The following is a 12,492-nucleotide window of genomic DNA, read 5'->3' as shown; positions in this document are numbered from 1 at the left end:
ATAATTTCTACAATTGAGCTCCAACACATATTTTTTTCTCAAACTAATTATGTAATCTAAAACAGCGAGCAGCATATCTGAATATTTCCTCCAAATTCGTAAGATCGATCCTTTCCAATAGTGTTGCTGTTACTAGTCAAATTGTTAGTTTGACATAGCCTTGTAGCCATTTTTCCTTATCCTTGGATTTTTCCTTTGAAACATGTCGTTCCTTTTCATCAACGTGCAGAATAAGACATTTCTTGGATCCTGCCTGTTTGAGTAAGCGGATGCGAATGCTTCACGGTCTAGCTGATATACTTTTCAAATAATCATGAAGAGGAGAACTAGTGTTTCTTCTTGTACCTCCTTCTTTATGGTTCAGTTATTTAAGTTGAGGTTTTGTACGTAAGAAGCATCACGACTTTGGCACCTTCTCTTGAGTTATGGATAGGTTAACTGTTATTGATTGCTACTATAATTGTCTCTAAGTTCATACGATTTGATTGCAAAAAGTCGGCCATTGTGCCTAAGCTTTCAAGGGGAGTGGAGAGGAAAATGGAATTGCCGGCCATAGGGAGCTACTTTGTGTCATAATGATAAACCGTTCTGAAAAGATCTAAACTTCAGTTTTCCAATAAACGTTCTTGATATGTGTTGCACGAATACAACATTTTTAAAAGTTTTGATCTTAGAGAAAGAGATGACATATTAGGCTTGCTAATGAAGGGTGTAGGAGTACTCCTAAAACAAATGTCTTAGGAACAAAGGACATTAGGCACTTGTTGCCCTCACTAAGTACCTTTTGATTGTGACATTTTGCTAACTTGCAGCTAGGCAAGCATTTGAAGGCACCGTTGTCCCGCTAAGTAGGTCAGACAGACAAAAATATAGAACTAATATAGACAAAAATCACGAGCTCAAAGTGCAAAACAGATGTGGCATCTAGATTCCATAAATACTTATATGCATTCTTATCATATTAGTTCATGAGACAAAGGAATTAGAAGATGGATTGGACTAACACTTATACCTAACTTGCACTTAAAAAAAAAAAAAAAAACCCCCAAGCATCTCATTTGTTTTAACTCTTTGATTTGCGAAGCTTTCACCTTGATCAGGAGAAGGGCTAAAGAGATATTTTGGAGAGAAATAGTCGGAAGGGTTCGAAAGAGTAAAGTGAGGTCCAACTCAAAATTCTTCCAATATAAAAACTTGCTCAAATTATTAATTAGTCCCCCAACTTCTAAACTTAATCACATAAACCTCCAAGATTATATAACCTTCACTAATTAACCCATGAAATAAAGTTAATGTGCTCATGATTATTACACTTATGCTACAAATATTTGGAGAGAAGTGTCAGAGTTCGAATTTGGCATACAGAGGAGCATATGCTTTGAATATTAAACTGTCTTGGCTCAGATTTTATTGTGTTAGAAAAAATTTTCTTGATTAAATAGTCAGGTCGTCTCTTGCATCTTGTGTCTATCCTATATGGGAAGAGAGAAACGAGAGAATTTTCACTAAGCATGAAAAAGCTACTCCTATCATCTTGCAGCCCATCAGCACTGAGGTTAGAGCGGTGGTAGCTTCTTGGAAGAAGATTAAACTAACAAAGTATAGCATGGAATTTTGATCCTAAACTAACAAAGTACAGCACTGAGTATTCCGTTTGTTTAGTTGGTGACCTTCGGTGTTGTTTGAAAGTAGTGTATTTTGGACGGTGTTGCTGGTTTGGCTTTTTGCTGCTTCTCATAATAAGCTCTGTTTTTGCTATATTAATAAAATGAATAGCTTACCTAACAAAACAAATGGAAGTAATAAGGGGACAATTTTCTTTTTTTTTTAATACAAAAAATAACAACAAAAGGAGTTGACCCAAAAAAAATAACAAAGTATAACAACTTGATTTTGTCAATAATAATAATAACAATAGCAACGACTTCAGTGCTAAATTCTAGATTAAGTGCCTTACAAGTAAGAAAAGTCCAAAGTTGGACCTGTGATCTGAATTGTTTCAATTGACAATGGTGTGTATTTCAACAAAAAGAACAAACTGGAAATAAGAAAAATGACACAAGTAGTCAAGTTTAGATTGGGTTCCCTCAAAAAAGAAAAAAAAAAGAGTATGTTGACTTAGTTCTTTACTCCGAAAGGAATTCAGCATTAGTTTTTAACATTGACTCAGTCAATCATTATCAGTATGTTGCAAGTTCAGATTATGGTAGCTTTGTTGTCCCTAAGAGAAAAATGCAGTTTTGGTACCTAAACATTAACACATGAGCGATTTTAATTCTCAAATTTTGGACAAAAACAAATCTATACCCAATTTTTTAACTATTGAGCACATTTAGTACCCTTGACGGATTTATCTCAAATTAGTAGTGAAAAAAATTATGTGATAGTCATATATCCGATAACAATTATATAAAAATGCCAAAAAATGTAAAATTTTCTTCTGACACTAAGTTATCATGTAAAATATCCTTTTGATACTAGGTTAAGGACTAATAATTAAAATATTCTACTGACACTAAGTACTAAATTTAAGAACTAATAATTTTATCAAAAGGATATTTTACATTTTTGTCAATTTTTTTATTAATAGTTGCTAGACATATGACTATCACGTGACTCTTTCACGTACAATTTGGAAAAAAAAAACCATCAAGAGTAGGGATGGCAATGGGCCGGGGGTGGGGCGGGGGTTCCTTCCCCCATCCCCCGTCCCATTGTTAAATAACTCCCCCCGTCCCCCGCCCCATCCCCCGTCCCTTGCCCCCAGTCCCCTGCCCCGCCCCAGCCCCATTTCCCCTGCGGTCCCCCGCAGTTCCCCGCGAGAAAAGAAATTAATTTATCATAAAATGTTCATTTACAATAATTCACTAATTTCTTATTAGGTTGCACTTGATTGCTCCTCTATGTATATCTGACTTTTCAGTTACCAGCCCATCTCCTGACCGAAATATATCATTTGGAGTTATTTCAGCATTATACATATATCCATGGCTATCTTTTTTTATATAATACTAAAATCTTAAACCATTTAATTGCCGTAAAATGAGTATTAGTACATAAGATGCCAGATATTCATATCCAAAACCACAACATAGCTTTACAACAACATAGAGCTTTTCCCATTAAGTAATAGCATTCACAGGTCTCCTAAACTAATTAGCTAAAGATGACCCCCGCCACAATAAGTTATATCCATGGCTATCTAAAAGGATTGAACAACTCAGAAATTTATGCACACAAAAGACTAGTACATGAAGCAAAAAAAAAATCAGAAGCAAGCCTATACGAAAAGCAATACTCTCCTCGTATGTCCAAGCATTTTTGAGAACTAACAGGAGAGAGGAAAAATTCCCAAACACTAACCAAAAATACCTTGAACAGTTAGGGGTTTTGTTACTTTTGTGTATTTATATATATATATATATTTTATGCGGGGGACGGGGCGAGGGATGGGGCGGGTGTATGTTGCCCCATCCCCCGCCCCGTTTTAAGGCGGGGGTAAATATTTTGCCCTCGCCCCGCCCCATCCCCCGCCCCATTTGTACCCCCGCGGGGCGGTGCCCGTGGGTGCCCGCCCCCATTGCCATCCCTAGTCAAGAGTACTAAATGTGCTCAAAAGTTGAAAGTTTGGGTATGAAATTTATTTTCGTCCAAAGTTTGAGGACTAAAAATGCTTATCTATCAAAGTTTGGATATTAAAACTGCATTTTTCTCTTGTCCCTAATCTTGAATTACGACTTGGTGACCTGCCTCAGATTTCATCCTTTCTTTAAATTTTTTTTTTTTTGGCTTCTGGATGTAGTAATAAGTCTTCCATTGTGACTCTGTTGCTTTAGAAAATGGTGCTACTTAACTTTCTCATTCTTATTTTTTAGATTGTTCAAAAATTTCTCATTCTTATAGCTATGGAAGTTATTTCTCCTTTTTTTCAAATATTATTTTGTTTGCTCATAAAGATATTTTCCAACTACTTTTTTTTTAAATATTTTCATCCAAGTTTTATCTCACATACATCAATATCATAAAAAAAATATTATAGTAATTATTTCAAATAATATTTTAAATAATACACTATCCAGACATACTCTATGCATCTTCTACTTTGTTTTAATTTTTAATTTTTTTGTATTTTATTCTTATTTTTGTCAATAATATGAAATTTAAAATGTACAAACCAAGTAACAACACGTAATTCTAATACCACTAGCATGTATTTCCAAAGTGAACACTATTGAAGTTTTGCATCTTTGTTACAAAATTATACAAATAACCTATAATGATAATTATTTGGTAAGATAGTTTTACACTATTTAGAAACGGTTATATATGCCACAAACACTTAATTAGTTATACTCTTGATAAAAAAACCCGATGGACATATGAACATGTTAGGGTGTGTTTGGATGGTGTATTTTTGGGTGTTTATAGAAAATTATACTGTAACTTACTATTCTACACTAGAAAATTTTAATTTTTGTGTATTTGAGAGTTGGAAAAACAAACTTTCTTTTTTTCCTTTTCCTTTTCCGCCCCTCTCCCTTCTTCCTCCCTCCCCACTGCCACACCCAACTCTCCTCGCCGGTGTTGGTTCACACACACTCTCTCTCTCTCTCTCCCCCTCCCTCTCTCCCTCTTCCTCCTCTGCCCTCTCCCCTTCCCCCACAATCCCCCCTCCTCCCCCTGGAACCAGCAGGGGTGGGGATTTTTAATTTTCATAAACTGCAAATTTTAATTGTCATCAAAAGTATTAATGATAATAACTACCAAGTAAGTGCTAAAGTCTAGATTGGACTGCCTTCCGCATAACAGAAGTTTAGATTGGACTCCCTTGAAAAAGAATGCAAAAAAGAAAATGCAAGAATGAAAAGTCTAAATTGGGTGGCTAGCCAAAAGTCAACTGAGGTTAATGGAAAAGTTTTTCTTAATAAACAACTCCAGCAGTCAGGTTTAGGTTGGATTCCCATAAACCTTTACCGAGAAAGGAGGTTAAAATTTACTGGTTAAAGTTCATTCATTTGCTCTAAAACCTTACCAAGCCGCACCTCCTCGCCTGCATATCCGGCTGTTTTTATTCAATCATTAATAGCATGTTGCAAGTTCAGAATTTGGTAGTTTTGTTGTCCCTAATCTTGATTTACTTTTTGGTATCCCGATTCAGATTTGATACTATTGTCGATAGCCATTGTTACGAACTTGGTTATCAAACCTTCTATTCCAAACACACCAGCTGTGACCATAGCCCATCTTCTTGCAGAGGCACTGATGTCAGTTTAAAGCGCCCGTTTCAGTTCAAAGGTGATTTGTGCCCTGATACTTTGGAGTTCTCTTGTGACTATAATCGCACAGTACTTCCCTTAACAACGGATGTTGATGGGGAGGAACAACACTTTTATGCAGATCTAGACAGCATTGACTACAGGAAATGAACACTTCATATATTTGATCCTGGAGTGCAAAAGGACAACTGCTCTACTCTTCCAATTTACTCATTTTATGAATATGACTACAACTATGAAAACCAAGCTGGGGATATCCGTTATGCACTGTCCGTGGATATTGATCTTGACACCAGTGAATTGGTCTTTGTCAGCTGTAAAAATCCAGTGGAATCGAAATCTCCTCTTTATATAGACACTGCTTCTTGCAATATCACTGCAAATCATTTTTCAAAAATGAATACTCAATCTGATTATTACAGTTATGTTGTGATTGGTAAAAATGTGGTCGCATCCGATATTGAAGAGTCGTGCACAATCCATAAAATAGTTCGTGCAGACCTTCGGTGTCTACCTAAGGTAACAGGAGATATTTAGTTTCAAGACATCCACAATGCTCTGCCTAATGGGTTTGAGATCCGTTTGTCACCAGGGTCTACACCGCGGAGATCAATTCTTTGTAAGTTCACTAACTTTGCAGACCTGCCTTGTATGTTACTTTCTTCTTGGGTATTAATAAATTCTTACTTACCCAAAAAGGCTGAAGGTTGTCCATTTCGGCGATTGATAATTGGTTACGATGATCTCTCGGAAAATATTAAATTCTACTAAATGAAACTATGTTTTTGGGAATTTAATGACAAGTTACCGTATCTTGAAAGATTTTAAGTTAAAGAATGGAGTGGTATATTTGTAGGCTGAGTATAGTAGTTCTGCTGTTGATCTCAAAAGCCAAATCCAAACTTCTCTATCTTTCACACTTTATCCAAGTCTTACTGTCATAGTGCACTTGATTAATGCATTGACTATGTTGATTTAGATTGTGAAGGTGTAAATTTAGGATCTCTGAGATTCTCGTCTTGATTTGAAGATTGTGCAATTGATTGATGTGCATTGAATTTTTTCTTCTAGCATTTGAAGCTCTGTTAAAAGTTGAAGTTCAAGCATGCAATTGGACATTAATCTTGATCTTTGTTCCTGGACAATGCAGGTCTTCTGGTAGCACCATTCTACAATCATGTCAAGTTTGGAAGTGAGTCACTTATTCTTAAAATATACAGAAATGATTTTTTCAGTCAGTCTCTTCCTTTCTGTTTCAATTTTTCCTTAATAATCCTTTGAATTTTTGTAATAACCAGCTCGCGTGGGTTTTGCTGTCAAATTTTTTGGTAAGGCATTTGATTTATAGTTGATAACTCACTCTTGGGTATATGATACAGAGTAAATCACTGCTAAATGTTGCTTTCTTCTTCTATTTCAGTTCTGCTCATTGCAGCAAAAAGTGTCATTGGCATTGCCCTCTTGTGTGCTTTTCTCCTTTATAGGTGTCATCGGAGGCATTTATCGAGGTATGCTACAATAGAAGATTTCCTACAGTGTATTCATACAAACACATAAAGGCAATGACCAACAACTTTAAGGAGAAATTAGGTGAAGGAGGCTATGGTTTGGTTTACAAAGGAAAACTGCGGAGTGGAGATTTAGTTGCTGTCAAGATGCTGAACAAATCAAAAGCTGATGGACAAGAGTTCATTAATGAAGTTGCAACTATTGGACAAATTCACCATGTGAACGTGGTTCGGTTGGTAGGATTTTGTGTTGCTCCCTCGAAACATGCCCTAGTATATGATTACATGTCAAATGGCTCTCTGGATAAGTTAATTTTCTCATATAGTAAAAATGGTCATCCCTTGAGTTGGAAGCAAACTTGTGAGATTGCAAAGGGAGTTGCTCGTGGGATTGAATACTTGCATCAGGGGTGTAATATGCAAATTCTGCATTTTGATATTAAGCCGCATAACATCTTACTTGATGAGAACTTTGTTCCAAAAGTTGCAGACTTTGGACTCGCAAAACTTTACCCGATGCAAAAGAGTGCTTCAAGTCTTGCAGTTGTCAAAGGAACATTAGGATACATGGCTCCGGAATTCTTCTACAAAAAGATTGGAAGAGTCTCAGACAAGGCAGACGTTTACAGCTATGGAATGTTGGTAATGGAGATGGCAGGAAGGAGAAGACATGGTAATGGACATGTAGAACATTCAAGTCAAATATACTTCCCGTCCTGGATATACGATAAACTCGATCGAGGGGAGGAATTGGAAATTGGAGATCAAGCAACTGAAGAAGAAAAATCAATTAGTAGAAGATTGATTTTGATTGCATTATGGTGCACACAAATGACACCTGAGGATCATCCTTCAATGAGAGAAGTCTTAGAAATGCTTGAAGGTGATCTTAGTGGCCTAAAATTGCTCCACAGACCGTTGTTTTACCCTCCGGATTCACCCATATCCATGCAAGGAAGCAGTAATATTAGCTCTTCTGATGAGTCAACAGTAACTGTGTAGCTCTATTGCTTTAGAAATAGAGCAGATGGATGACTAAGAAGTACTCCTAACTTTTAGTGGAAGCTTTGTATTTCAGATTTGTTTTTCAAACTCTTAAATCTGCCACCTAGTACCAGTTGAAAAGGCAAATTGAAAACTCATTTGGTACCAGTAAAACTGAAAGTTAGCACCTTCAGAGATGCATCATATGTAAACTCATTTGTATCCACTGAACTCCTATATGTAATAGATATGAGCAGACAATGAGCAGTATGGTCTTATATAGCCTTGTTGGTGTTACTGGTCAAATTTTAGGTTTCTTTAAACCGTGTCTTTCCATTTTATCAATAGGCCCAATAAGACATTGGAGTTGAATGCCCAATGGTCTAACTCAAAGACTTATCAAATAATCATAAAGACGGAGTAGTGTTTCTTCTGGTTCCTTCTTTCTTATGGTTCAGTTATTTAAGCTATGGTTTTGCCTTGTGTTGAAGAATTCAACTGTTTAAGAGGCATCATGGCATTTAGTAACAACTATTATCCCACATAAGAAGAGGTAGTAACAAGAGTAGGAATGGCTAAACAAGAGTAGGAATTAGATCTAAACATATTGAGACAGTTTGATAATAAAAAATTAAACGCCTGAATTAATTAAGTGACATTGAATTTTGTAGGCAAAACTTGCTTCCAAAATTAAGTGATAAGCTATTCACTTATCATTGAATGTGATATGCATTCAAATATATTAGATTTAATACTTAAAAATTGAATAACTTAATAGATTCAGATTTCAGATTTCAGACTTTAGGTTTATCAAATGCACCCTTAGTCAATAATAGTTTACGTAGTATAATCACCAGCCATAATACAGCACACATGTAAAAAATATCATTGATTACCTCTACTTTATTCATCCATTTCTTCTTTTTGTTTCTTGTGTTTGCAGAACATTGGGAGCTATTAATACACAAGACTTTCAGTTGAAATTAACCATTAGCATCTTATTCTAACTCAGAGATCACTGCCAATCCTGAAGCCAAATGTCTTCTATGCAAGCTTGGATTACTTGGATTCATGGGATCTGTTGAGGTGAAAGGACTTGGTGGAAGACTCGGACTTTCTCCATTTCCTTCAAGCATCTGAAGAACGAAGGTTATTGAAGGACGATCCACAGGGTTCCACTGAATGCACCAAAGTCCCACAATTGCCAATTTTTTGGCAATGACATCCTCTCTATCTTCCTCAACTTGGATTCTCAAGTCTTCCCCTTGAACCAACCGTCCGTAAACCCATTCTGGATAGTACACTTGGCTAACATTTTGCACATTGGCATCAATGTTCTTCCGTCGTCCAATCATTTCAAGCAACAGCATCCCAAAACTATAGATATCTGATTTGTAAGACACATTGCCAAAGTGCCTTGAGAAGACTTCAGGGGCAATGTAGCCCATGGTTCCTCTTGCAGCAGTCATTGAAACTGCACTTCTTCCCTTTTCACAGAGCTTGGCTAACCCAAAATCGGATATTTTTGGGTTAAAGTTGTTGTCAAGCAAGATGTTATGTGGTTTGATATCAAAATGGAGGATCCTCTGCTCACATCCTTGGTGAAGGTACTCGATACCTCGCGCAATGCCAAATGCAATGTTTTGTAACTTCTCCATTCCAAGGTTATGATGCTCCTGACCTTCCGGAAATATGAACTTGTCCAGAGAACCGTTTGGCAAAAATTCATAAACAAGAGCTCTTTTGAATCCATCAGCACAGAAGCCTACCAAGCGGACAACATTTACATGGTGGATGGTGCCCATTGTTCCTACTTCATTGATAAACTCTTCCCCATTTCCTGTGGAATTGTGCAGCAGCTTCACGGCAACAAATATTTCATTTGAAATTTTGCCTTTGAACACATTTCCATAGCCTCCTTTACCTAATTTATCCTTGAAGTCATTTGTGATCCTCTTGATATCAGCATAGGAATATCGAGTAGGCTTCATGGTAGCGTAGTCCTCCAAAAATGTTCTGATTCTCTTCTGATTTTCCCTGTCTATTTTCTTTGTTTTATAGACATTGTAAAGGGCGCTTGTTGCTAATATGAGAAAGAAACACCCCACGATTGGACCTGTTGTTAAAGGCACATGTCAATTTTACTTTTTCTTTTCTCTATGCTAGAAAAATTAACTGAGAAAAATGGACAGCAAGATTCTCACCTGAAATGAGTAATTTCTTCGATACACCTGTAACATACTAGCAAATGTCAAAAGGACATCTATGTACTACAGTCAAGTTTAACTAGAAATATAAATTTCTCTCTCTTTTCTTTCTTTCTTTCTGTTAATTGTGGCCTCTTACATATGTTCCTAGTATTGTTCGTGCTCTGGTCCATTTTATCAATACACAGTCACCAAATTGGGTGAGTTCAGAAAACAGGGAAGGGTATAGCTCCATGATGCCTTTCTTTAAATTTATCCTTTTCAAGATGTAAACGTTCAAATTTCTGGTGTAGATTCATCCAAAAACTTCTTCTAGACAATTAAATATATCTCATTCTGTTTGTGGTCTGAATCTTTAGTCAATTAGTATATCTGAAGTACTTCGATGAGAAACATCAAGAAATAGACCTGGAAGGAGCAGTAAATGCTACGTACCAGAGTCGAGCTTCTTTCCTCCAAAGCAGTCAAATTTATTGTTAGTTCCATTCTTCCATCTGCAAATTCCACCTTCTTGTACCTCACATTTTTTGCATGCAGACAAGGACCAGGCCAGGTTCATTGAGTCTTGCATTCCAAATAGTTTCCCCGAAACCAAATTTGTGTCATACATCTTTGTGCATAATTCCACAGACAAAAGCCGAATTTCAGTATCAGAACGCGTTGCACACACCCTGTATCCGGGGGTGTCTAGACAACGAAAGTCATATCCATCATCGGAAGGCCAATTATCACCATTTGCCAATGAGCAATTGAACAAAGTATATCGATCTATTGTGAACAAATATCGATCTATCGTGTAGTCTGGTGCAGAAAACTGAAACGGGGTAGAAGATAAATCAAGATTTCTCAGATACTTGAGTTGGCAACCTTCAGCAAACTGGACTTGGATCATTTGAGTCTTATAGTTGATGCTCTTGACCACAAATTTCATTGATGAAGGGGGAAACTCAAGTAAGGTATGGTTTCCGTTGTCACAATAAAGATTGTACCCTGGATTATTGTAGCCACACTCTTCATGCGGCTTTCCTCTTAGCAGAAATGGGAATCTTACGGCCGGACCTTCGGGGCTACATCTTTTCACTGCTGATAGGGTGTTAATTGTTGGTTATTTTATTGTTAATTTCCCCTTTTGTCCTTGCCAAATATTATTTTAATTAGTAATATTTATTTATATTTGGTATCTGGACTTAATTTCAGGGAATGAAACAGAAACTACAAAAAAGGAGGAATTTTCTGAGCAAATTACTGCACACATGGTAGTCTTCTGCAAGGCTCCCTCAACGTGGCCCACAAGAGATCAAACAAACGGCTTCCCTTTTGAGCTGATGAAGAGAAGGCTGGTACAAGGAGTCCTAGGAACATTAGGAAACAAGGAGTAATTCGGCAGGTTTTTCTTTTGAGTTTGTTTGACTCTCAATCTCGGCGGGGACCACGGGATAAGAGCATTTGGAGTCATCATTCCTTTTGGACTTTAAAATGAGAAAGAAACGTACGGAGGTTGGTGAAATGGAATTGGACTCTCAATTCGTGCGGGGACCACTGAAGATAGCATTAAACTTCCTTTTGGCTTTAAAAAGGGAGAAACGTACGGGAAGTTTTATCAATCAATAGTTTTAGTTTAGGCTTTGAGCATAGTTTTAGTTTTCTTTTCTTAGCTCTTTCACATGGTTGTTCTCCATTAATGGAGGACTAACCTCTTAATTCTAGTCAAGGGGACAACTGAAGATTTGGTTCAACAATTACTGTGAGATCGAATTTATTTTAATTGCTTCCTTAATTTATTGGTATTTATATGTTTCCTGCTTTTAATTGCTATAGCTCGTGTGAGTGATTGAATAGATGCGCAATATTTAATTATTCACATAGGCTATTTTGCTAAATAGGGATAATTGAATCCGTAATTGTTCGTTATCTTTATCTTAGTAGCAACTGGCGTAATTGGGTTTATGTCAGGGGAGCATATGATCTAGCTTAAACAAACCCTCGTAGCGTGTTTGTTGGTTAGGATTGGGCCTTTCTAATTATTAATGCAATCTAGAAATTAAATCCTACGGTCGTACCTAGGGTTATTTTTGGGTTAGAGAAATAGCTAACGGTCGTACCTTAGCTATCGAGAAATTAAGGAAGGGTTGGTTGTTTATCGCGTGCATGACAACTATAACTAATCTATTACTAAATGTTGGAATTATCTGTGAATCAATGATCAGTGCCTGAACCATTTCTGAAGTATACCCTTGGCTAGAGCTATCTTAATTATTTCTTTTACTTAATTATTTTCTGCAGTTAATTTATTTAGTTAGCATTTAATCCAAAACCCCCCATATCTTGAACTCTAGAAGAAACGAATTATCCCCAGTCCCTGTGGATTCGACCCTACTCACCGCTATATACAAAATCTGTATTTTTCTCGAGTAGGTTTTTATTATTGTACAGGTTCGGCACCTGTCAATTTTTGGCGCCGCTGCCGGGGAATGGTGCCAGATTAATTTGTTTCTTTTTGAGTTCATTTTTTTATTA

The 12,492-nt window shown here is 36.7% G+C and overlaps 1 protein-coding gene and 1 pseudogene across 1 annotated transcript; one reads left to right on the top strand and one right to left on the bottom strand.

Annotated features, from left to right (window-relative positions):
- LOC113774388 overlaps positions 1-12,492 on the top strand; it is a 135,403-nt pseudogene that overhangs the window by 35,295 nt on the left and 87,616 nt on the right.
- LOC113773202 (rust resistance kinase Lr10-like) lies at positions 8,652-11,039 on the bottom strand. Its single transcript, XM_027317783.1, has 3 exons — positions 10,411-11,039; positions 9,973-9,999; positions 8,652-9,884 (listed from the first exon to the last, which is right to left on the bottom strand). Exons 1-3 carry the CDS (start codon positions 10,904-10,906, stop codon positions 8,767-8,769), a joined length of 1,641 nt encoding a protein of 546 aa, XP_027173584.1. The 5' UTR covers positions 10,907-11,039; the 3' UTR covers positions 8,652-8,766.

The sequence above is a fragment of the Coffea eugenioides genome, chromosome 6 (assembly GCF_003713205.1).
Source record: "Coffea eugenioides isolate CCC68of chromosome 6, Ceug_1.0, whole genome shotgun sequence".
Lineage (NCBI taxonomy): Eukaryota > Viridiplantae > Streptophyta > Magnoliopsida > Gentianales > Rubiaceae > Coffea > Coffea eugenioides.
This window is presented reverse-complemented; position numbering and strand designations above follow the sequence as displayed.

What these genes read in the sequence shown, in the direction of transcription:
- LOC113773202 (XM_027317783.1), bottom strand. Translation starts at nt 10,906, where the DNA reads ATGAAATTTGTGGTCAAGAGCATCAACTATAAGACTCAAATGATCCAA. An exon ending in AGGAAAGAAGCTCGACTCTG is followed by an intron (nt 10,000 to 10,410) that starts GTACGTAGCATT and finishes AGTATGTTACAG; the next exon opens with GTGTATCGAAGAAATTACTC. An exon ending in GAAGAAATTACTCATTTCAG is followed by an intron (nt 9,885 to 9,972) that starts GTGAGAATCTTG and finishes CTTTAACAACAG; the next exon opens with GTCCAATCGTGGGGTGTTTC.